Source organism: Aspergillus tanneri (genome assembly GCF_003426965.1).
Source record: "Aspergillus tanneri strain NIH1004 chromosome Unknown AapTan_6_pilon_pilon_pilon, whole genome shotgun sequence".
NCBI classification, from domain to species: Eukaryota; Fungi; Ascomycota; class Eurotiomycetes; order Eurotiales; family Aspergillaceae; genus Aspergillus; species Aspergillus tanneri.
Genome location: NW_022984633.1, coordinates 902,229 through 925,795, shown reverse-complemented (window position 1 = coordinate 925,795; position 23,567 = coordinate 902,229). Strand labels below are relative to the sequence as shown.

Genomic DNA, 23,567 nt, shown 5'->3' with positions numbered 1-23,567 from the left:
CAGATCGGTGCTTCTGTTCGATGCGTTTTGGATTTCCGCTCTATATACCTCGACGATATCCCCAAGGTTTTGCGAGTAAAGAATGAAGTGATTCGGATCATAGGTTCTCGTACTATTATCATTCTAGTGATGACAAGTAGTGAATGGTGCTGGTACATAGTGCACTACCTTACTGTTAAAATAGAATGTTCGTGCTCTAGGGTCGACTCTGTGGCAGGTATGTATTGGTGCTGTTGGCGTTCCAGTTACTATAGTGATACTCGTGGTCAAAGGTAAATGCTCATCTCATTAGGGATTGACAGGGCCACTTCTGTCCAGTACTTGTTGGTTTCGAGTGTTGTAACACCATCGCGCGACATGTTGTACCTTTCCAGCAGCCTCATCCGCATATAAACATCCCTCTAGATATTAGATATGTTACAATATGACCAAAAAAATATACAACATGGCTCAGAAAAGCACAGAAGTGATACGACATTAAAAAAATTCGTTAATTCAATAGATGAACGTTAGAGGAATCTCACTTCGAAATCCATGCCACCAGGGCATTCGATAAAGATTCGACTATCGTGTTCAGAACATCATGGGAAGGGATGGGATGGGATGGGTAGGATCTATGTAAAGACTCGTACGCAAGAGTCAGCACATCCTGTTGCAATGACGCATTGGAACGCAGGCATGGCGGTGCCCTTTTTGGGTACTCCGTTAGTAGTTGTTTCAGACGTCTCCACCACAGCATTGGTCTTGGTACTGATAGGGCCCCAGCGAATGCAACTGATGAAATGGCCGTGGGAAGTATCAATTGTCTTCACGCATCTTCCTTCTTGGGAGAGATCCCAGCACCGGATTGTTTTGTCGTCCGCAACGCTGATCAGATACTTCCCGCTTGGGTGGAAGACCAGACCTCTTACCCAGTTGTCATGGCCAACGAGGGTCTTGATTAGTCTTCCGCGGGATTCCCAAATCTTGATGGTTTTATCTCTGGCTCCGGTGACGATGAATTCGGAGGAGCTACTTGCGGGAGGAGGTTTCGCGAGACCGGCAAGTGTGGCTAGATATTCATAGCTCACTGGAGGCGCAAACTCACAGCATTCGATATAGTTTTCATGGCCCAATAACGCGGCCTTTGCCTCGGCTGATTGAACTTCCCAAACTGTAACGGCTTGGTCACGACCACCTGATACCAGCCATTTCCCGTCAAAGGAAGCTGAAACATCCCGGATCCAAGTGCCATTGGCTTTGATCACCTTTACGCAGAATCCCGTTGAAACATCCCATATCCGGATCGATGCGTCTCGGCTGGCTGAGACAAGAAGATTCTCTGTAGGTGTGAGAAAGCGCACAGCTGAGACAGAGTGATCATGTCCCGAGAGGGTTCGAATATTCGCATAATCCTTGCTCGGGTCCCAGAGCTTGACTGTAAGATCGCTAGAACACGATGCGAGCAGAGTATGACCCTTTTGTCCACCGAAATCAAGACTCGAGACGGCTTTTAGATGGCCTTTGAGAGTTCGTTCTAACTCTCCCAATTCCCAATCCCATATTTTGATTGTGCAGTCTTCAGACCCGGAGGCCAGTGACGTGAAAACTGGATGGAAGGCAACGCATGTAATGGCATCTCTGTGCGATTCGAAGGTATGTGTTGGCGTTGATCCGGGGAGCCAATTTGCCGGATCTTGCTTTTTGGAACGGGATGTGGATGCGGTGGAATCGAGCTCTGCATGGAGGCTAGCGATTGTGGATTCTAGATCCATTATCTGCGAATTGATCAGCAATTGCCTCTCCCCCCTCCCCCCTAAATTTAATCGCGTGGAGTATTTACCTTCTTCTGAAGTCGAACGATCCCTGTCCATTTCTTCTCCAACAATCCTTCATACTTCTTGCAAGTAGCATCATCGAAACTATCGCTTATCTGCAGCTCTTCGCGAAGCGTCTCAGAGCTTTTGGACGCATTTATTGACGAAAGGTAGGCAACCATGGACTTGTGCCTGATTGCGCATTAGTGGGGTACCAGCAATTCGTAACAGGCAAAATGTAAGTGCTTACAGCTCCTCCGCTTGCCTAGTTGTCAATATCTGGCTCATGGCGACGGCGTCTAGAGAAGCTGTGGCATTCAAAGTGCTTTACGGTCGCCGGAGGTGACGCACTCTCGCGCAGGTATACAGCTCTCTCCGAAGTGGTACACAAATAGCCCAAAGACTAGTGCTGAATCACATGACATTGATTTGGCAACAATCGTATCTGCCTCAGGCATTAATAGAGGGGAACAGGGATGTTCCGGGTTTCCTAATCGGGTAGTACATCTAGATATCCCCCGATGTCGTCGGGATCCCATCTTAGCTTTGAAGAAACAGACCACCAAAAATTCCAAGTGTCCTTGCCTGTGTAGTGAGGACATCTGACGTCGACCAGGCCAGTGATATCCAAGAAGGATTCCCAGTGGCGGATTCTTTGTCCGAGAATATATATGTTATCAATGCAATCGGGCGCCTACATATTATATGAGATGAAATGGGAATGCAATCTGTGTTGGGATAGTACAGAACAACTTCAAGGTAACATCGTTAATACTAAATGATCATATAATCAAATTCCAGGCAGTATTAAGCCACTATATTTGTAATATTCTACATTCCATGTTATTTATTAGGGTCATGACTGCTATCAGATGAGTCCCATTGGCCAAGCGATGTATATAGGCTTTGAGGACATATTAGAATGGTTTCTAGACTATTCTAACCTACTGTGAATAATTGCCAAAGCTCCCAACAAAGATAAATTACAAAAACTTGTAATCAATAAGGTCAGTGAAAGCACACACGTTTAGAGCCTCAGGCACCGGCGTTGACGTACACTTACCACCTTGAGAAGGGTACAAAGAATATGAATCTCCCATGTCCAAGGAATCAACTTGTTTAGAAAAATAATAGCAAAAAAACAAAAAAAAAAAAAAAGCACTTAAGACTCAATGGCTCTAGAACTGTATACAGAACCTCGACTACGGCGTGTCCACTTCGTGGTAGCCGAAATTGTTCTTGACATCACGTTGCACCATATCTCACTCGAAACACAGCAAAATAAGGTAAACCACTCTAACAATCAGTTTTTACATTTGCAGTTGGTTGCAAAATCGGTGTCACGGTACGCTTCTTTTCGATGTTCTTCCAGACTCGTGACTATATTTGGCGAATCTCCTTCCTACCCCCCAAGAGTGTAAAATGGCGACACCAGTTTTGCAATAAACGCAGTAACCTTCATCCCAGTACGTTCAACAAAGGAACTATGTACACCCATCTCATCCGTTCGCCACCCTTCCATGCCTGAAGAATACCTCCTTTGATCCTCCCATCATAATCTACGAATCCCGGGCTATATCACGGTATATAGCATGACAATATAGGAACACTTTCTTCTGATCCGGATGATATCCGAAGTGTCGCAATTTTTGAAAAGGCGCCCGTACGGGGGGCAATGACTTTTGACTCTGTAGCAAATCGACTTGTATTTGAGGTGGTTTTTATACGGTATGTTTGGATTGCTTCCATTTGTAAGATAGGACACACCGTCTATCTTCAAGTATATTATGCGCACAATGGCTGATAAATCCAGGTATTTCAACAAGTAGACCCGCCTCAAGATGAAATGCTGTTAAGTAGTTTGCGGAAGAGACCTTGGGGGTGGGGGGGTAGATGTGTTAATTGGATCCTTGGAGGGCAGGAATATATGGCTGGGGAGGTATCTATTTATTATTTCTTATTTTATTTCTTTCTTGTAAGTGTCGTTCATGCTGACTTGACTAGCGACTTACTCTCATGGATCTCTTCTACATGTCGTATATGCACCACTTGGAGCATTCTGTTTGGTCTGGGGTTTTTGAAAAAAAGTGAATCTGGAAGGGTGGTAGAAGGGCCTGAAGGAGAGGACGTGCTATAGAGTTCTAGAGAAGGAGGGAGAGCGAAAGATGCCCCTTAGAACCAGAGGGATCGATTCTATTTGTACTGAGTAGTTGCATTTAAATTGAATGTCAGGATCTGAAATATTCAATGTAAACGTTGAATACTGTTTTGACTCTTACCATTGTGCCTATAGTTTAAGTAGTCATATCCATCAACTAGCTGCCATTTATTTGTCTTATATCGTTATCTGTATTATTAACAGAAACAAGATAAAACAGGGTATGAACTGAAGAACAGGGGACAATGTATTAGGTTTAAAGGGGTATCAAGAACATATTGTGCTATTGACAGGAGTAGAGTGTGGTCACTGCTACTGCAGTCTGCACGATCAAGGAAGAATGAGATATCAAACGGGATCTCAGTCTGATTAAAACAAGAACAAAAAAGCCAGAAAAATTGAGCACGCAAGGTAGAAAAGAGTTTTCGAGGGCAATGCATGGCAATATCATTGTTACTGAGATCTCAAAATATTTCGTGCACCGGTCATATCCTAAAAAGCCAACCCCACAGCCGAGTGACGATAATTTTCGTAATAATTAAACGAGAAATTGTCGCTCTCCTGGTGCTGGCTCTCATGGATGGTTGGGTACGGATTATCCATCGACGGCTTGGACAGAGGGAATTCTAATTCTTTCTCCATGCGGCCGTCTATGTTGGACGGGTGTAAAATGGTCGTCGTGTTAACGGGTTCGGAGGGGGTGGTCTTGAACCCTAGGCTACTGGTCAGGCTGGTGATGGACGATGCAAGCGTCGAGCCGCTGAGAGTGCGGGAGCGCAATCGGAAGGGGTTCTTTTCAGAGGGTTTCCAGGGATTTGTGATTGAGCCCGAAGGAAAGAATAAGCCCTTGTTACTGGTTTGAAGCAGCCATTGGGCCACACGGCCGGAGCGAGGCGGGGTGTTATTGCTGATGTTGGTGTGGGCATTCCCAGGTGGTGTCACCGGGGTACGGGGTTCTCTGCGCGCTGAAGATAGGTCTGAGGAGTCATCCTCGATGGGAATTGGAGGTAATGGCCTGTCCTGCAAGGTGAAAGCCCTAGAGAGAGCGGGGAGTTCGTTCTTGGGGTCCTTGATGGGCTCGCTCTTCAAAGGGGGCGCCGAGTCTGGCTGTTGTGTGGGAGCAGAAACTCTCGTATTCAGGCTAACGACTGCAGAAGGGGACGAAAAGTGTGGTACAAGAGGATTCGAGGGAATGGGAGGGGGCTTCTCAAAGGGCTGCTCTAGTGTCGCCAGCGAGGAGCGAAAGGATCCAGACCTCACGGGCTTGCGTGGCAGATGGAAGGAAGACGAAGTGCGATGAGATCGCGTGCGTGAGTGACGCGAGAGCGAAGCCTTTGGGGGTCGGGCCAGAGGCACTGGAGGATGGATATCGTCGTTGTCAAGGCTAAATTCCTCAAAATTGGGGAGTTCTGGCAAATGAGTGAAGGACAACTCCAGCGGACGAAATGGTTCTGCCTCCACCGGTATGGACAACGTGGGAACTCGTCTGAATTCGGACGGGGCGCTGATTCTCAACGTTGCAGCGGTCATCGACTTCCTCCTGAACGACATGCTAGCCCGGCTAGATGCTCGTGATACTCGAGTGCGGCCATTGACGATCCTCGAAGGAACAGACGAGCTAGGCTGGTTGTCGGGAACAGGAAGTGTCATCGGAGGAACGAGGTAAGGTTGCGTGTGACATATTTTCATTTCTCGTTCGGCACCTGTGACGCAAACGATGTTAGCTATGTAGGACGTGGGACAAGATGTACAAGAGGCACGGCGGATCGACCGACCCTTCTGCTCCATCGACTGCCGATGATGGGAGCTCTCATCATCACTCAAGATAGGGCAGAACAAGCAGGACGAGATCCAACCAGTGAATAGGGATCCTGCTAGTTCAATTGCCCAGGTCATAGCTACCGGCGCTTCAGAGTGTGTGGCCCATCTCGAAGAAGACGAGACAGATCCAAACGTACGAAGGAGAGAGAACACTCGAGGGAGAGGAGGGGAGGGGAGGAAGAGGAACAAAGAATGGGAGCAGACCCCGCGCGGGAGATCGCAGGAGCTAATAACGATGAGGGACAGCACATGCTGTGTGCCTGGATGCAAGCTAGTCTGTTAGTGCCTGAGCCACGGCCGTGCTGTCACATCATGGGCGCCTAACTAGGCATCGCCATTTGCTCGCAACGCGAATGGGCCTATTCCACGTTGTGCCAGTCACTGCAGCAGCGTCTTCCTACTTCTTATGATTGATCGACTTTCCAGGATCACAATAACAATCATCATCGGCATTATGTATGTGCATCAGCCAATCACCGGCTGTCGTGGACCCTCGACATTGACGGTCCCTTGCAACTATTTATAAACTGTCTCAAGAAGGTTCCAAATGTCGCCATTCGTGCATGGCTGCAGTTCCCCCTCTCATCGGTCCCAGACGTTCTCCTCCACCAGGTCGCCATACGACCAGTCTCGTCTTTTCGGACCGCCACCATCCGTATCGTCCTCTGTCGTAGCTGCTTCTGACAGCGTGCCATCGCTAATTGGTGGGCCAGATAATCTCCTGGGAATTAGAGTTACTTAGACGATTGTTCATTCGGGGTTATTTGCGCGACTTACTGGTCGATGAATGTTGGGCCCAGGACCCCTTGTGCCTGGACATGCTCCTCTACTTCGGCATTCCGGTCCTTGACAAGGTCAACCGACTGACTGCGATGAGAATTCTGAGATGTAGAGCTCGCGGTGGGATGTCGTGTGCTGGAGCTCCGAAGCGACCCCTTCCGAGATTGGCTTGTGCTGTCACTATTGCTTCGATGTGTGCTCCTCGAGTCACTCGAGGTGCGAACTTTCCGGTGCTTCCGTGACTTTTTGACCACGTCAGGCGACTGTGGGTTCTGATAGCTCATAGGGTGTGCCAAACGTTGATCCCTCGGAACCTCGTTTGCAGTGATGACGGGATACTGGAAGACGTCAGCATGTCAAATCAATAAATCAATAGAGGGCAGCTATTAGCAACGTACATTCCAGTCGCCAAACTCCAAAACCCGGGCCTTGGTAAAAAGCCCTTCATCTTCGGCGTCGATTGTGAACTCTTCGATGTTACCAGGAGCGCGAAACCGATCCATAATGCTGCTGCGTCGGTCGCGTGTACCTGCTTCGGTGCCTGCAAGTAGCGGTGTCCTATTGTTCACCTCACCCGGCTTCGGAATCCAGTATTTGGCCTTTCCTCCACGCTCGTATCGCATGCCATGCATCACTCGCCGGAGACGGGATCCAGACTCCTCGTGCGCAATGATATGATCACCCGAGTCGAACAATCGGTACTCGTAATTCTCCCCTCGCAAAGTCATCTTTGTATCCTCAATAAGGTCTCGGATGCCGAAGGCGTCTCGCAGAGCATACATGACAGGTAACCGAGCGGCGGAGATGGTTGGGTCCGCATAGTCGTGCCAGGAGAAGGCATACCAATGAGTGACCGCGAAGATTGGCATCTCAAAGCAGATTAAACTATCTTGGATGGCGGCTGCCAAGTTGTCGGGGGTGTAGCCCGCAACACCGTTAGACAAAGCTCCCAGCCACTGGAGAATCGACAAGAAGAACCCCTGCCAATACGATGCAAAAATAATAAGTTTTACACATAAAAATTTGGGAACCGGGCGGAAGGGAGCCAGGTCGTTGTGAAGGCAAACCCAGAATATTGCCAGGGAGTAGAGACTGATTGTGACACTGAGGTTATAGACAATCCCCGTCCAGAGATAGCCCGACGTGAGGCCTAGATAGCCTTCCTGGTATGTGTCTGTAGCTTTCATTATGATCGAAATCGTGGCCAGAATGGGTTTTAGCCACGTATATTGAAGGATGCCGCGCTTAACAGCCAAAAACGTGTGTGGGTCGGAGATGTCGACTTTGGGAAGACAATGGTTCAAAGGCCAGGCATGCTGAACAGGGGCACGGCCATGGGTCATGATAATCAATGATCGTTCACCCCCGAGGAAATTGATAAGCAACTGAAAGAACGTGTAGATTGTGAAGGCCTGAGAGCTACTTGTTAACAAATGGCACACGAAGACGGTCCCAAATCCCTAACTATACCTCATAAATATCCCGGATTGGCGCCAGCCACATAGATGCTTTCAAAGAGACGATACTTGTCCAAGAAGCGATCGCATATATCGGAACCCTGATCTGATTAGCCCGGGGTTTGTTCCTCCCTCGAGGTGCGAATACTGACATCAATAGGATACGAACGACATATCGTTGGAGGAGTGGTTTTCGATAATTTTTGCTAGGGCAATGATCAGCGATGGTTATAGGAGGAGCATGAGAGCAGTAGGCATACGTCTGAAGCCATATGGAGCTGTTGAGGACAGGGAGATATTAGCATGGGAGGACTTCAATAAGGGAACGGTAGTGCATTCTCACAAGAGGGACAGCAGAGAAGCTACCAGAGAAGATACACCAGAGACAATCACCACTGCACGGGCCAAACTGGTTCCCGTACCCCCTGAAGGCGAAGTCTCTACCATTGTCGATAGTGAATCTCAAGATCGCGGCTCTCTACCGGATATGCTGATAACTGCGTTTACCGGTTCAGCATTCCGCAAACGAACCAGACAAGAAAAGGGAACCGCGCATGATCATAAACAAGGGTCAATAGGTATCGTATAGTTCTCGCTCATATAAAAGCGAAACTCTCGCATGACTCGAGGGAAAGTCGCGTGGAGAACATGAGAAATGGGAGAATAGTATTGTCGCCCCAAAGCCCAGGCAGCGATGGAGCTCCATTCACCGCCTTCTTGATCAGTCATCATTGGACTATTTTTATCGACACACTGGAAGCACCTCAACGTTGTCCAACTGCGGCGATGAAGATGGACTCCGATCCTGGTACAGGACAGTACTGAAAATATTGGTCTATACGTCATGGTATTTTAACATTATAGACCAGGGAAGCCTTTAATGCTTCATTTTTGCGATGGCCCATCAGTGATTAGCGCTATATACTGACTTTAGATAGTGCTTGGACTAATAAAGACATCCATCGACTCCTTCAAAGGGATGCAGTTGTTCTGTCACGGCTTTTTATCCATTTCCAATGGAGTGAAATTGCGTGGCAGGGCTATCAACCATGATTCCGACCTCAGCAAGCACGTTCGATGAGCGTTTTGACTATACGTCTCCCACATAAGAACGACCAAGACAAGATAGTAAACATAGTCCATGTATATGGATATCACGGAAGACCAAGTGGGAAAACAGAAAAACAATCGAGTTATACACCAGCAAAGGGCTAGGAGATTGACCGGACGGTTCTATTTCCATGAGCCAGACCGAAACCCATGTATCCCAAAACTTCTGCGCATGATAGTCACAGTAATTGGAGGAATTATATGACGATGGTTACGCCGGGGATGGGCTGCAAAAGGCAGTGGAATTGCGTGTATCGACACGTTGTAGGCAGGCTCTCTCTCTCTCTTTTTCTCCTTTTGTCTTCACGCTCGTGGAACCAGATACTTAGGGCCGAGTCTGTGGACAGCCAGACTCCGAGAATTTGGCCGATTTGAAATATGATCTCCCTCTGGAGTATGTGCACTGCCAGTTTAATCCAACAACAGCTGCATGTCTCGAATTATCGGACCTATATCTGGATTCAGCGGTCGAGATAGTCGAAGTACCAGGGAAGTAGAAACCGATTAGCTTCCTTCTAGATGTAAGGAGGCCCGTGATAACCACTTCTTGGTTAATATACAAGCGCTATCAAGTCTCAGCTTTTGTCAGAACAAGTAGGGCGGGGTCTATCATGGCCGAGTCAATCTGATTCCGACGAACGGCAACAGCAGATTAGTTCCGCATTGGGGACATTTATGCATCCTTTCGCCCCCAAGACTCCTTTTTTCAGTCCTGAGTCTGACCAAGAGTACCACACTTAGACAGACTTTACAAACAGTATAGCTGTCGTGATGACTACTATCGAATTAACCGGACGAGATCGCCGCCAGGTCGAGCGTGAGTGGAATCCCATCCGTTCCTATGGAACAAACAAATATAATACTCACTATATCAGTTCCTACGGGCCTCTTCATCAACAATCAATTCGTCTCTAGCAAGAATGGCTCCCTAGTGGATGTCATTAATCCTTTCTCGTGAACAAAGCTTGGTTCCATCGCCGTTGCTGAGTCTGTAGATGTCGATGCCGCGGTTGACGCCGCGAGCCACGCATACCAGACGATCTGGAAACACACACAAGCGGCGACCGGACAGATGCTGCTGAGTCGACTTGCGGAGTTGATTGAGCGTGAAGCCCATACGTTTGCTACGATCCATTCCGTAGATGGCGGGATGGCGTACGAGGATGTGAAATTATTCGATGTTCCTCAGGCGTGTGAGACGCTGAGATACTTTGCTAGTGCGCAGAGAGCAATGTACGAGCGGTCGACAACCCTTATGGAAGGGGGATTGTTAGGAAAGAGCCTATTGGGGTCTGTGCAGCGATTGTGCCGTGGAATGCGCCGTTGTGAGTTTCCTTTTTACCTTGACTGTATGTTTGCCCTTCCATGAAGCTTACTTTTGTCTTATACCTGATATAGAATGATAACTGTCTGGTAACTTGCCAGCTCTAGCGGAAGGAAGCACCCTCATCGTTAAATCGCCTGAATTTACTCCCTTATATGGACAGAAGCTGGGGCAACTGGTCACCGAGGCCGGCTTCGGGTGTGGTCAGTATTTTATGCGGATATGGACATGTTGCCGGCAAGGCCATCGCGGAGCATATGCGTATTAGAAAGGCCGCATTCACCGGCAGCACAGCCACTGGACGCAGCATACTCCGTGCCGCGGCAGCATCGAACCTTAAAGAGGGTGACGCTAGGGTTAGGAGGGAAGAGCCCGTCCATCGTTTTTGAAGACGCGAATCTTGAGAACGCACTATTCTGGGTGTCTGCTGGATCCAGCGCGAATAATGGCCAGGTTTATGCTCTCGGCTCTCGAATCTATGTGCAAGATTCCATATATGATAAGTTCGTCCAAGGTCTGGCTGCGCACTCATACCAAAAGCCTGCGGTGATGGGTGATCCTCTGCAGAATGGCGTCACTAAGGGCCCCATTGTCAACAAACAGCAGTATGAACGGATCCTGTCGTATATGGAGAAGGGACGACAGGAGGATGCTAGAACTATCATTGGGGGATCCGGCAAAACGCAGGGATCAAGCGGGTTCGTCGAGAATACTATTTTTGCTGACGTAGCAGAGGATTCTACGATTGTGAAAGAGGAGGTCTTCGGACCAGTTGCAACGGTGCATCGATTTTCGACCGAGGAGGAGGTCATTGCCAAAGCCAATGACATCGAATATGGACTAAGTGCGGCGGTCTTCACAGAAAATGTTCATCGGGCCGATCGAGTGGCCGCTGCTCTGGAATCGGGACAGGTTACGGTCAACTGCTGGGCTAATTGACTCCTAATATGCCTTCTGGAGGCGTGAAACAGAGCGGATTCGGTCGGGACCTGGGTAAAGAAGCGTTGGAATCATGGCTGTCGGTCAAGTCTGTTAAGTATTGGTCTCCCAATGAGAAGGCGAACTTGTAAGTGGTGGATTGGAGGCCGTTGAGAAAGGGGGCTGTCTTTTACAATTAGTATGTATGTGCTGTATGTTCATAGGGATCAGAATTCCTACAATCTCCCAAAGTGCAGCAGAGAGAAACAAAAGATGCGCTTATTGCTGTACACACTGTATGCTCTGGAAAATTCCGCATTCCAAATTAGCCTTAGGCCGCCCCACTCCCCGCTCACCACAAGTGGGGGATCGATTGTGCGTCAACGAACTGCATCATTCTTGACTTTTCCACCGCCAGAGACACCGTAGCGAGGATTCTATCGAAGTGCCACAATGCCATCCCTCCAAGAGAGCAAGCTCGCCTTCATCGGTGGGGGCAATATGGCTTCCGCTATAATTGGAGGTCTTGTGAGCAAGGGCGTCGACAAACAAAACATCTGTGTTTCGGAGCCATGGGACGTCAACCGCGAGAAGGTCGCAGCTATGGGAGTGAAGACAACCACCTCAAACGTCGAAGCGGGAGGACAAGCGGATATCCTCATCATCGCGGTCAAGCCACAGACCACCAAGGGCGTGTGCCAGGAGCTCGCTGCCGCCTGGTCGCAGCGTGCCAATTTGCCCATCATTGTTAGCATTGCCGCGGGAATTACCTTGCAGAGTTTACAGGAATGGCTCCGGACAAGCGATGGAAGAAGCACCCATATTGTTCGCGTCATGCCGAATACTCCTGCGCTTGTCAGCGAGGGCGCCTCCGGCATTTTTGCTAGCGAGGATGTGACATTGGAGGAGAAGGCGCTTGTGAATGCGCTTCTTAGTAGCGTCAGCAAGGCGACCGAATGGGTGGATAAGGAAGACTTGCTCGATGTTGTGACTGGACTGTCTGGTGAGATTTGCTACACTGAGAGATAATACGCATCAACGAAAGAATTCTGTACACTGATATGGATTAGGATCGGGCCCGGCATACTTCTTCGCCATGGTTGAGCATCTGGTCGCCAGTGCGACAGCTCTAGGCCTATCAAAGGACCAGGCTACTCGGTTGGCTTCGCAAACATGCCTTGGAGCTGGCAAGATGCTTGTCGAGTCGTCGGATGACCCTACGCAGCTGCGTAAGAACGTGACCAGCCCGAATGGGACCACACATGCCGCTCTCCAAACATTCGAATCGCTCGGATTTCAGGGCACTGTGGACAAGGCTGTCAAGGCGGCAACGTCCCGAGCTGCTGAATTGGGAAACACTCTTGGGAAGCTATAGATACATTCACAACATTACGAGACTTCACTTAATTTCCGCGAACAAAATCAAAAATATTAGTTGCATGGGTCCCTTTACACAAAAAGAGGAGTATCGGGACCGGGTCAAATAGTCCAATAATCGACTCGTAATTATGGCATTAGTCAATCTTCACACAGCATATCAACCAAACGTCCACGGTCGCAGCCCTCAGCTTCGAAAGAAACTGGTATTTCGGCACTGGGATATGCCTCGAATAGAATCTGATGCGTGCTTTGAAGTATGCACCAGACACTGTGGCCAGGCTGCGAAACTCAGCCTGATGGAAGGAACTGGAGAGAACGATTGTCTGTAGGGTACAAGAGAGAGTCTAAGAAATTTGTCTCTAGGCTGTCGCCTGGTGGCTCTTCAGAAGCTGAATAGGATTTATACACAGTATTAGCCGAGGGATACAATGAAGCTATGACGACACTTATTGCATATAATATAGCTCCTGCCTCGTTATCTATCGTAGTCGGCTGGCCCAACTCGAAAAAGGAACCGTTCCGAGCCCATCCATTCCGGCGCTGTATGATGGTCCTAACCGAGGCCTACGGTCTAAATAGAGCATGTGTCCAGTGTTAATAAGAATTATACAGCATGAGTGTAGGGTTGGTGGCAATGTACTGGTTTTTCTTCTGAAATGGGAATGAAGACATTCTGATGACACTTCAGGATTGATTTGGGATAGATCTCGAGGCGGAAGGAAATACGTCCGGCAGAATGAGTATGAGGCGGTGATGTCTCTATCTACTACGAACTCTGCGAACAGGTGCTGGATTCCTGGTTTCCCAAAACCGCAGAGGGTGGGCTGATGTTGTTTTTGTCCCGTCTTTTTGGTTTGAATAATCGTCTGTTTTGGCCACTGGAAGATGCCTCTTTTACTTTTTAGCACAATACCGTCATTTACTTAGGGCCATTTGCAGAGAAGTTTAATCGGCCCGCGACACCGCCATGGTCGCAGCCATCCGCGGTCCTGACATAGTATCTATTCCAAGATGGCGAGTACAAGCTTGGTTACATTGACTCTTACACCAGATCCAAGTTTCAACTGGCAAGTGATCGTGCCATCATATGATGGCTATCTTATGATGGCTATCTTACAACAGCTGACGCCAGAATAGGTATTTTCTTTTAGAGATCGTCGTCTGCTGCATTCTGTAGGCCTTTCATTTCCGTATGCTTCGTGACCTCACATCGCTAATCGCATTTGTATCAGCGTGCTATTCTTCTTGCTCTATTTTAATCGCCTGTTCGCTACTCTCCTCTCGTACGGGATTCGCGCTTACACTTGGCATTTCTACCGCGCATATGTCGACATTCATGCCCTCCAAATATCCTTGCTTGGGGGAAGGATCTTCTTTAAAGGCATCCGATACCATGGGGTGAATGAAACGATATTTGTGCACGGGGGGTTTATTTCGTGGTGCTATTGGAGGCGCACTGTGAGGAAAACACACCTATGTAATCTCGAATCCGATGGTAAACGAGCAAAGGGCAAGCCTTTGGGGAATGGCTGCGATGGCGGTATCCAGGACCCTGGCGTTAGGGAACAAGGAGGATCTGGCAGAACGGATTCAGTTCCTTGTCGTCTTACCGCCAAATTCTATGGACTTGAGTGGTTTTGTTACAATAAGACCCCGGCCTATGACAGTATTCTCGCAGGCTTCTTTCCCATGGAAAACTCAGCCTCCTTTGCACGACCACAATATCCAGCAAGCAATACGGTAGACCCTGAATTGAAGAGGGATTCGGCGAGAGCTTCGTATGCAACGGGGTCCGACTTCGATAGAACGTCTGCTGCAGGCCATGGTCCTGGTCGGAGTAGGGCCGACGCGGAAACAGTTGATTCTCAGAATGGTGAAGACCCTGTCCAGGAAATGGAGGAGAGTCTAAACATATTACTACGGCTTCTACCACTTAAGCTAGAATGTGATAAAGGAGCTATCGTGATTGGGAATGAGAACACGAGATCGGTTTTGACCACTACTTTTGATGGTGCAACAGGTTTGATTGAGGCAAACAATGCTGGGCCACTTGACCTTTATCGACAATCCTTCTCTTTCCAGTTTAGCCATCCTGTCGTTCAAATGCGGCCCAATCCAGACTTCAAACAGAATCAATTCGATGCCGCGAAAGGGTTCAGCTCAACACGAGAAGATCAGAATGGAACGAAGCGCAAGCGAGACACTATATTTAACTATCAGTTCCAAAAGCGCCGAGTATGGCACAGCATCCGTGAACTTATTCCTTATTTTCAAACTTCTGTCGAATCCTTTCATGTGACCGAAAGGCATCCCAACGCGGCGTCGAAAAACAGGCTGAATGGTCGCAATGACGTGCGTTGGGTTGGCCTCTCCCGGTATATGGATGAGACAAGTCAGGATGACCATAGCGAATGGAATCCTATCGAGTACGGTAGATTTTCAACCATTTTGGACACCCCTAGTATGACTGTAGCATATTATTGGGATATTCCTGGATGTGTGCGGCCTCAACCTCTTCAGGAACGTTCACTTGGCAAAGGACCACATGGCATCAATGGTGCCCCACCACCTGAATGGGGAATGGATGTCAAGATTGAAGGCGGTACTATTAACTACGGGCCTTGGGCTGACCGGGAGCGAGTTGGCCTTCAAAATGTGTTTTTCCCCAATTCCTATCGAAGCTCCCGACCGGCAGAACAATTGGCTCCTGGAGATCTGAGGAAGAGTTCTGTCTTCAAATTTCGAGTGGAATTCAGTGAAGAGATAACTCTGCGTATTCCAACAAGAGAGCCTTCCAGAGACTGGCAATGGAAAGGCAGAGCCAGTGCAATAAGAGGCGCCTCTAAGTTGAAGAAACAGCCGCGGAGGAGGCAGTCCAGGGCTGCTGATGGCGACAAAGGAAATGTTGGACCAGATATCCGACCGTTTGGCTGGTTCTCGCTCCGCATAGCCAGGGATTCTACCCTGAATTATGCTATGGACATGGTGGCTTCGAGATCTGGGTTCTCCAGCCGACTTGATCTCGACCTTCGGGAGTCGAGAATGTCGTCAAGTGTCAACCATACAATACTATGGCAATGCCCGAGACAACTTATTAACTGCGATCTCTCGGTTCCCCTGACCTGGAATAGCCTCCGGACGTGGAAATTTGACGTAGAGAGTCATGATATGGAACTGTTCTTACTACGTGATCACATATTTCTGCTAACGGACCTTGTCGGTGATTGGGGCTTAGGTCCGCCTCCAGATTACTATACATTTGTGCCGTTCATCTACAAACTCAGCCTTTCATTCGTAAATTTGAAGCTATTTGTGAATGTCAATGACTTGAATATCATCAGCGATCCTTCCGATTTGGATGACAATCGTTTTCTGGTTATCAAGGGCAAGACACTTACATCTGATGTCTCGATTCCCTTGACAAAATACAGATCTGAGCAAAATGCCGTGGATTTCAGTGTCAGATTGTATGACGCTGGAATAGATTTTCTGGCCCCGTTGTGGGATACACTGCACTTGTTTTTGCAGAATAAATCCACAGCCACATTGGATACGCTTTCCATTGATGGAACATACAGCTATTATTCCTCTACCTCTCCTGAGCTGACAGATACTCTATATTTTAATATCGATGGTCTGTCGCCAAGACTTTACTTATTCGGGTTTTTAATTCGGTGTTTCATGACTGTGAAAGAGAATTATTTTGGAGAAGACGTGCACTTTAAAACCCTCGAGGAATTCCAGGAGCTTGCAAACTCGAATGAGCAGCCGGAGACTTTGAACGGTATAAATCCAAACAGGAAATCAAATGACCTCGATGTGATTTTGCACGTTACTGTGGACAGCCCTCTTGCTCTTCTCCCAGAAAATATCTATGACCATTTAAGCTGTTTGCAGCTCACTGCACCTTCCCTAGAGATTGACTTGCGATTCACAAACTATTATATGGATTTACAGTTTTCCATAGCTCCCTTGAAAGTGGGCCTTGAATCAGAACTCTCGAACCAGTCAGCCACCGTTTCTGGTACTCAGCTGTTCATCGATGGTGTTTCAATCCATGGCCATCGGCTGTTCGGTCTACCCCCTACAGAGCCGACGTATGTTTGCAACTGGGATTTTAGGATAGGCCAGATCATCGGGGAATGCTCAACAGAGTTTCTGGCCTGCTTAGGAACGGCATTGAAGAGCTTTGACTTCTCCTTCGACAATGAAGAGAATGCTCTTCCGCGATTATTCCCAATTGTTCTTCATGATGTTACATTTCTACGTGTCAATGTCGATTCCATCCATCTCTCGATACTTTTAGATAAGGGAGCATTAATCCTAAGCTCCGGTTCTGTCGCCGCTCAGCTAAATGACTGGGCAAATGAAAGATTCTCGAAACGTATGAGCCTTTCTGTGCCAGACCTTTCCATTGCTGCAGTTGACTACAAGTTTGCTGGCCGATTTGGGGTTCTTCACACCAAAGTCAGCCCGCTCGCGATATTCAAGGCGACAATAAAATTGCGAATGGCACAAAGAAAGAGTGATATCATTGAAAGTCGAAGACTGCAACAAGAACATATTAGAATACACGATGAAAGGACCCAAAGAGCACCGTGGCTGCTTTTTGACTGGGATGATATGGATCCTGAATCAATGCATCTGAAAAATGACAAATTAGGCATGCCCACTATAGCTATACCTACGATGCCCGACCCCCTTGTGCGAAGCCCTAAGATGCTGGATTCCTCACCAGAAAGACGATTTACTGGAAACCGGAAGACTCTAAGCTCTAGAAGTTTTCTGGTGTCCTCAGAAACTTCAAGCATGAGAAGTAGCCGCCGAGGGACATCTAGCATCTACCGTGTGCCGAGCACAGCCTCGAGAAAGCCTCAAGAAGACATTCGCATATTGGGAGGAGATTATCAGACATCATTTTTATTTGAAGATCGCAAATATGCGAGAGAGTCGCCAACACATGTTCCAGAGGCAAACCCCTGGGCCATGCCAAATTTTACTCTTCACAAGATCGAACTAGACATGTCTTATCTTCCATCAGACCTTGCATTCGATACTGATACTATTCAAGATGGCCCTGAAGTTGGGCACTTTGACTCTCAATTCTCTCCGTTTGAACGTGACGAAACAACCCACACGAACTTTGCCCTTGAGTTACCCGTTGGATTTAAAGGGTTTTGTACTCCCGATTTCCTTTTTATGATAGCGACATTGGTCGGGAAATTACAGCCGAGACACCCGGTTGAGATCATCGACTCTCTTCAAATAGATGTTATATCAGACCTAGTAGGCTACGAGAAATCATTGGCACAGCCGAAGAAGTCGACGGGCTTTGCAATTCGGGCTCCTTTTATACTCGTTAAGTTGGTCAATTCAGATGAACAACTTGCCAACGAAGAGGTCAGTTTCCAGGACGAGTACAGCCTTACGATAAGTCGTCTGAAGACAGAGTTCCGAACAAGAGTTGAACGGCATAAGGGCGATCTTTTGGCCGGGATCAGTAAAAGCTCTACTGTCCATGCAGCTGCTGAAAACCTTTCGATATCTGTTCGGGGCAATCGAAGTGATGTCTATCAGGAAAAAGCCGATTTTAGTTGTGTGTTCGGTGACCTGAATTTTTGGCTTGTGACGAGGCCTACAACAAGACTCCACTTCCAGACCCGAGCCTTTGACACTGTCACTTTCACCAAATCTGCGGAGCATCTGGCATTTTTGGTTAGTCGCACAACGACTATGGTCGATTCTATCACGTCTTCCTTCCAGCAAAGCTCGTCGCTTGATAGCAAACGCTTGCAACTCCTTATATACTACCTTACACAATGGGCTACAGATATTCCCGATCCCACGTTCCTTACGCGGATTTCCTATGTGCTTAGGGTGACGCCTACTCATGTGCGGCAGCATGATTCCTGGAAAATAATATCCCGCATCCGCAATGTCTACAACCGTCTTCCTGTGGACCAGCAACTGGACTTGTCTGCGAAATGTCTGAGCGATGACCTTTCCTTGCCACGAGATGCCCAGACGATTGTGTTGAGTAGCTTTGATCAATGGCGCGCTTGGGACTTGGCACACGTTGAGAAAAGCTACGTAATGCAAAGAGTATGGGATTCGTTTGCCGGTAAATCAGAAAATCTACCCATACCACTATTGTTTTCTTCAACAGTGAGAATGTTCCGGTTCTCTATTGACCCTGGGCCAAAGGAGACCAACTTGGTAGTTGAGGATTTGTCAACCGCCATAGCTGTCAAACCACAAAAGTACACCTCTTTGAAAAGGGAAGAGCGATATAAGAGCTTGATTATTGTTCAATCTTATTGCTCTTCTACTAGCCTTCGCTTACGATGGGAGATCCTCGACCTTGCCAAGGGTGTAATGAAGACGATGTCTAATGTTCAATTAAAATCCACTACTCTAGAACGGAAACCGAACGAAGAAGTTAAAGAACGGGACGAGCTACAAGCCGTGTTTGGCACGGAACTTGGGTCTGTCACTCTGGATGGCATCAATGCCAAGTTGGCTTGTATTTCTCAGGGCCTTAAGGGCTCCGTTATTGACGGTGCTGCTGGCCTGGCTGTATTGATTAGTGCTGAAACAGGCTCTTCGGAACTATCAAATCTTTCGAAGGTCCTCATGTCTTGGAAGATCGGCAACCCGTATGTCTATCTTTCACGCACGTCTGAGGAAACCGAGACTGAAGTGAGATACGAGTGGAAGGTTGCTGGATCATGCAAGAAACTTCGATACTTAATGGAGGAAGATCTCATAAACCTTGCTTATACCGCAGATCGGCTGATAGAACACGAAGTTCGATACATCCATGGGCTCACAAAAACTCTGGATCTCTCAGCTCGCAAGTCAGACGAAATCCCTGCTGCAAAGCCAATCCGAAATATGTTTCATATTGCAATGTTCTTGGGTGACTATCAACTGAGTTTCCGTGTTTTGCCGTCATTGACATACATGATCTCGGGGGAGGTCGCACGGACATGTGTTATACAAACGATGGATGCAAAAGTTGAGGTAGATTTCGATTTGAAAAAGAATCTGCATACATTCCTATCAGGGGAAGGGGATAAAACACATCAGTTATCAGTATTAGAAATACCGCCAATCAATGGCCGTGTTGTTGCAAACTTGTCGCCGGTCCGTACTGATATGGAGGTGGATGTTACAATCGAACTTATTCAACTGGAGGCAAGCTCTGTGCGAAGTTTGCTGGGGGCCCTCACAACGCCTGAGTTTTCTCATTTGATGTCGGACCTTAAACAAAACCTAGAGACATTGCAGCTGCATCTCGTTGATGCTCTTGCCTTGAATAAGCCTCCTCTGCAGCATAAGGAATCACAAGACAATGGCCACAGCATTCTCTACAAAGCACGTATGACAATGGCCGGAACCAAAATCCACGCCACCGCACCTGCCGTCAACGGGAAAAGCTATACGGCAGACATGGATCTCAGCTTGGGGATGGTGCGCATGCGCCTAGACAATGGCTTGGAGGATGGTTATCCAATGGAATACCCCGAGTTTCACATTGATACATCGAATATCAGCTTTAATCTACGAAAGAAGGAGGCACTCAGGAGCCGTTCGTACTGTGGCTTATCTATTGACGCTAAACTTCAGGCTACTTCCATGAGACGGGAGAATGGGGACCTTAGGCGAGTGTACCATCTCAGCAGCCAGCAATTCGACGTGGATCTATTCTCTGAGACGGCTCCACTGGTGGTTGATATGGCCGTCCACCTCCAAGAACGCATTAAGACATTGGATATATCGCATGAAGTAAACCGTCTCAAGAAGCTGCGACGACGAGGTCACTTAGAGCTAAAACCCAAGGCACCGGAAATTCCTGATATCCGGGTCAATGAAGACTCCAACCAAGAAGATCTCTTTGATGCCATGTATTTCTTGGACCTCAACAACATTCAGATTAGTTGGAACATGGGCACAGTGCCGGTGCCTGTACCCAGGCGTAAGCCGAACGATCTGGTGTTCTCTATAAAAAGGGTGAATCTATCGAACAAAAAGTCAAACGCTGCAAAGCTTCGCATTGAAGACGTGCAACTGCAGATGGTTCCGTACCACGCCCACAGGAAGAAGCGGTCCCTTAATTCAGCCTTGTTGCCGGAGTTGGTTTTCAACGTGGCTTACTCTTCTACAGGAGAGGATGTTCGACTTGCCTTCCAAGCAGCCGGGAAATCACTGGATATACGAGCCACGTCCGACTTCATTTTTCCAGCAAGCATGATACGCGATTCTATTGCTGCCTCCAGCAGAGTTGTTCGTGAGGCCAATTCTGCCTTCGTTCCGAAACCATCTGAAGACAATACCAAGCATCGTTCTCTTTTTGGGAACAGACGATTCCGGTCTGTGTTGGTGGACGTTGATTTTGCTGGAGCGATTGTTTCACTGCAGGGAAGACATACGGATGATACGCAGACTATGCTGACCGCAACGTTGAAGAAAGGCAAGCTATCAGAGGCAAGATATGACCAGTGTGTCCAGGGAGATGAAGCTTCCACAGCAACATTCAGAGCGCCGGGAGTCGCTTTGAAGGTCCAGTTTGAAGACAACCAGGAAGACTCGGCGCTCAATGCGGAATTGAAAGTTGATGCCTCCACAAATGTGCTTTACCCAAGTCTGGTCCCATTAGTGAAGCAAATGACAGCGACCGTTAAGGAAGTCATAGGAGAGCAAGGAGAGCAAGATAGACCTCGAAGACCGTCTAGCGCGATGATGTTGCAGCCACAAAAATTGATGCAGGAGACGCAGCCCGAGAAAGAGAACAAGGACTCAATACTTGGACGATGCAAATTGAACGTGGGCCTCTTAATTTGCAAGCAGGAGTTCAGCTTGAGCTGTCAGCCCATTGCCAGGGTGGCAGCTACGGCCAAATTTGAAAGTGCCTACGTAACGATCAACACGGTGCAGTCTGAGGAGCATGGGCGATTCTTTGCTCTTCTGGTTGCTTTCAACTCCTTAGAAGCGTCGGTGAAGCATGTATATTCCAACGAGTCAACAGCAAGTTTTGAGGTGAATTCGATGGTCATGTCTCTCATGAATAGCAAACATCTTGGCAGCGTAAAGGGCATTTCGGCGGCCCTCAGAATTAGTCCGATGCAAGTGGTTCTAAATGCCAAACAGGTGCAAGACTTTCTTCTTTTCCGCGAGATTTGGGTGCCATCGCCCGACGTCAATGCTAGCCCTACACTCTCACCGCAATCAACAGAGGGCCAAACTTATATAGTGCAACGGTATCAGCAGGTGGCATCCGCGCCTGCATTTCCTTGGAACACGACAATTTCGGTCGAAAAGTTGGAGATCCAACTTGACCTAGGCTCTAGCCTTGGCAAGGCCCTATTCGGCATCAATGACCTGTGGCTGTCTTCAAAAAAGACATCTGATAGGGAGCAGACTCTCTGTATTGGCTTCGAGACAGCTGGCATCGAGAGTAAAGGCCGCATGAGTGGATTGATTGAGTTCCAAAAGCTCAAAGTTCAGACTTCGATCCAGTGGCCGGATGATGGCCTCCAGATCAAGACACCGCTTATTCAGGCCTCGGTTTCTTTCCACCAATTCCAGGTGAAGGTCTCTTTTGACTACCAGCCCTTCCTCATCGCTCGCATTGCCATGTTCGACTTTCTTATGTACAACATTCGAAGCGAATCCGGTGTTGAGCGGCTCTTCAGTATCTTGGAAGGCGATCAAGTCCAAGTTTTCTGCACAAGCCTGACTGCGTCACAAGCTATTGCGCTGTTCCATGCTTGGCAACGTCTTGTCCAAGATAAACAGGCTGCGTATGAGGCCGCTTTGCGAGAGGTCGAACGGTACTTGCGACGAAGATCGACAGCTTTCAAGGGCAAGTCAGAGTTCCAGATAAAGGAAGAACCGAGTGAGCCCGCAGAAGACAAGGTCGAAAAAGCACCTATCTCCCTTCATACGGGAGTTGTCGTCACCATCAACTCCGTCACATTGGGAGTGTTCCCGAGTTCCTTCTTCGACAATCATGTTTTCAAAATGGAGGCACACGATGCACAAGCCCGGTTTGACGTCTCACTCGATCAAGGAAAGATCCACAGTGCACTGGGGCTCACCTTGGGACAACTACGTGTAGCACTGTCAGGCATTGTGCGGCCGAACACTATGGGCATTGAGGAGCTTCTCGTTAGCGAAATTGCAAAGCGCGTGATCGGATCAAGTGGGGGTACGATACTCAAGGTTCCTCGACTGGTGGCGACCATGGAAACATGGCAGAAATTGAGAGTTCATCAAATTGACTACATCTTCCGGAGTACGTTTGAAGGCAAAGTCGATGTTGGGTGGAATTACTCCCGTATTAGCTTCATTCGGGATATGTGGGAATCACATTCCCGCGCGTTGGCATCTCGTCTGGGCAAGCCTCTCCCGCCGTCCGCAGTGCGCATTACTGGAGGATTGGGCGGAGATGGAACGACCGACAAGGAGCAGCAAGAGAAGATCACCGCGGTGGTCAATGTGCCCCAGTCCAAATACACTTATGTTGCGCTAGAGCCGCCAGTTATCGAGACACCTCAGCTACGTGATATGGGCGAGGCCACGCCGCCATTGGAATGGATTGGGCTCCAACGTGAAAAGTTGCCCAATATTACGCATCAAATCATTATCGTGACATTGCTGGAAATCGCCAAGGAGGTGGAAGATGCCTATACGAAGATCCTGGGGTCTTCCTGATCCAAATGCCAGAATCGAGGGGACTGTACATACTACATGATGCTTGTTTACGATAGGATTGTTTCTTTATGTACATATCTACCTTTTAGTATATATTAATTGCAATG

The 23,567-nt window shown here is 48.1% G+C and overlaps 5 protein-coding genes across 5 annotated transcripts; 3 read left to right on the top strand and 2 right to left on the bottom strand.

Annotated features, from left to right (window-relative positions):
* Nucleotides 1-266: 266 nt before the first annotated feature.
* PAFAH1B1 (WD40 repeat domain-containing protein) lies at nucleotides 267-2,084 on the bottom strand (the record flags this gene model as incomplete). The annotated part of the gene is made up of 5 exons (XM_033572951.1): nucleotides 267-401; nucleotides 525-564; nucleotides 673-1,757; nucleotides 1,823-1,988; nucleotides 2,047-2,084. 5 exons carry the CDS (start codon nucleotides 2,082-2,084, stop codon nucleotides 267-269), a joined length of 1,464 nt encoding a protein of 487 aa, XP_033423503.1.
* Nucleotides 2,085-4,446: 2,362 nt separating this feature from the next.
* ATNIH1004_008339 (uncharacterized protein) lies at nucleotides 4,447-5,850 on the bottom strand (the record flags this gene model as incomplete). The annotated part of the gene is made up of 2 exons (XM_033572950.1): nucleotides 4,447-5,657; nucleotides 5,730-5,850. 2 exons carry the CDS (start codon nucleotides 5,848-5,850, stop codon nucleotides 4,447-4,449), a joined length of 1,332 nt encoding a protein of 443 aa, XP_033423502.1.
* A 4,043-nt stretch (nucleotides 5,851-9,893) lies between these two features.
* Nucleotides 9,894-11,516, top strand: ATNIH1004_008338 (uncharacterized protein; the record flags this gene model as incomplete). The annotated part of the gene is made up of 5 exons (XM_033572949.1): nucleotides 9,894-9,939; nucleotides 10,118-10,471; nucleotides 10,548-10,649; nucleotides 10,715-11,358; nucleotides 11,418-11,516. The coding sequence occupies 5 exons, from the start codon at nucleotides 9,894-9,896 to the stop codon at nucleotides 11,514-11,516; spliced, it is 1,245 nt and encodes a 414-aa protein (XP_033423501.1).
* A 301-nt stretch (nucleotides 11,517-11,817) lies between these two features.
* P5CR (pyrroline-5-carboxylate reductase family protein) lies at nucleotides 11,818-12,739 on the top strand (the record flags this gene model as incomplete). The annotated part of the gene is made up of 2 exons (XM_033572948.1): nucleotides 11,818-12,367; nucleotides 12,435-12,739. The coding sequence occupies 2 exons, from the start codon at nucleotides 11,818-11,820 to the stop codon at nucleotides 12,737-12,739; spliced, it is 855 nt and encodes a 284-aa protein (XP_033423500.1).
* Nucleotides 12,740-13,711: 972 nt separating this feature from the next.
* On the top strand, nucleotides 13,712-23,460 carry ATNIH1004_008336 (putative fermentation associated protein (Csf1); the record flags this gene model as incomplete). The annotated part of the gene is made up of 4 exons (XM_033572947.1): nucleotides 13,712-13,741; nucleotides 13,796-13,815; nucleotides 13,882-13,917; nucleotides 13,977-23,460. 4 exons carry the CDS (start codon nucleotides 13,712-13,714, stop codon nucleotides 23,458-23,460), a joined length of 9,570 nt encoding a protein of 3,189 aa, XP_033423499.1.
* Nucleotides 23,461-23,567: the final 107 nt, after the last annotated feature.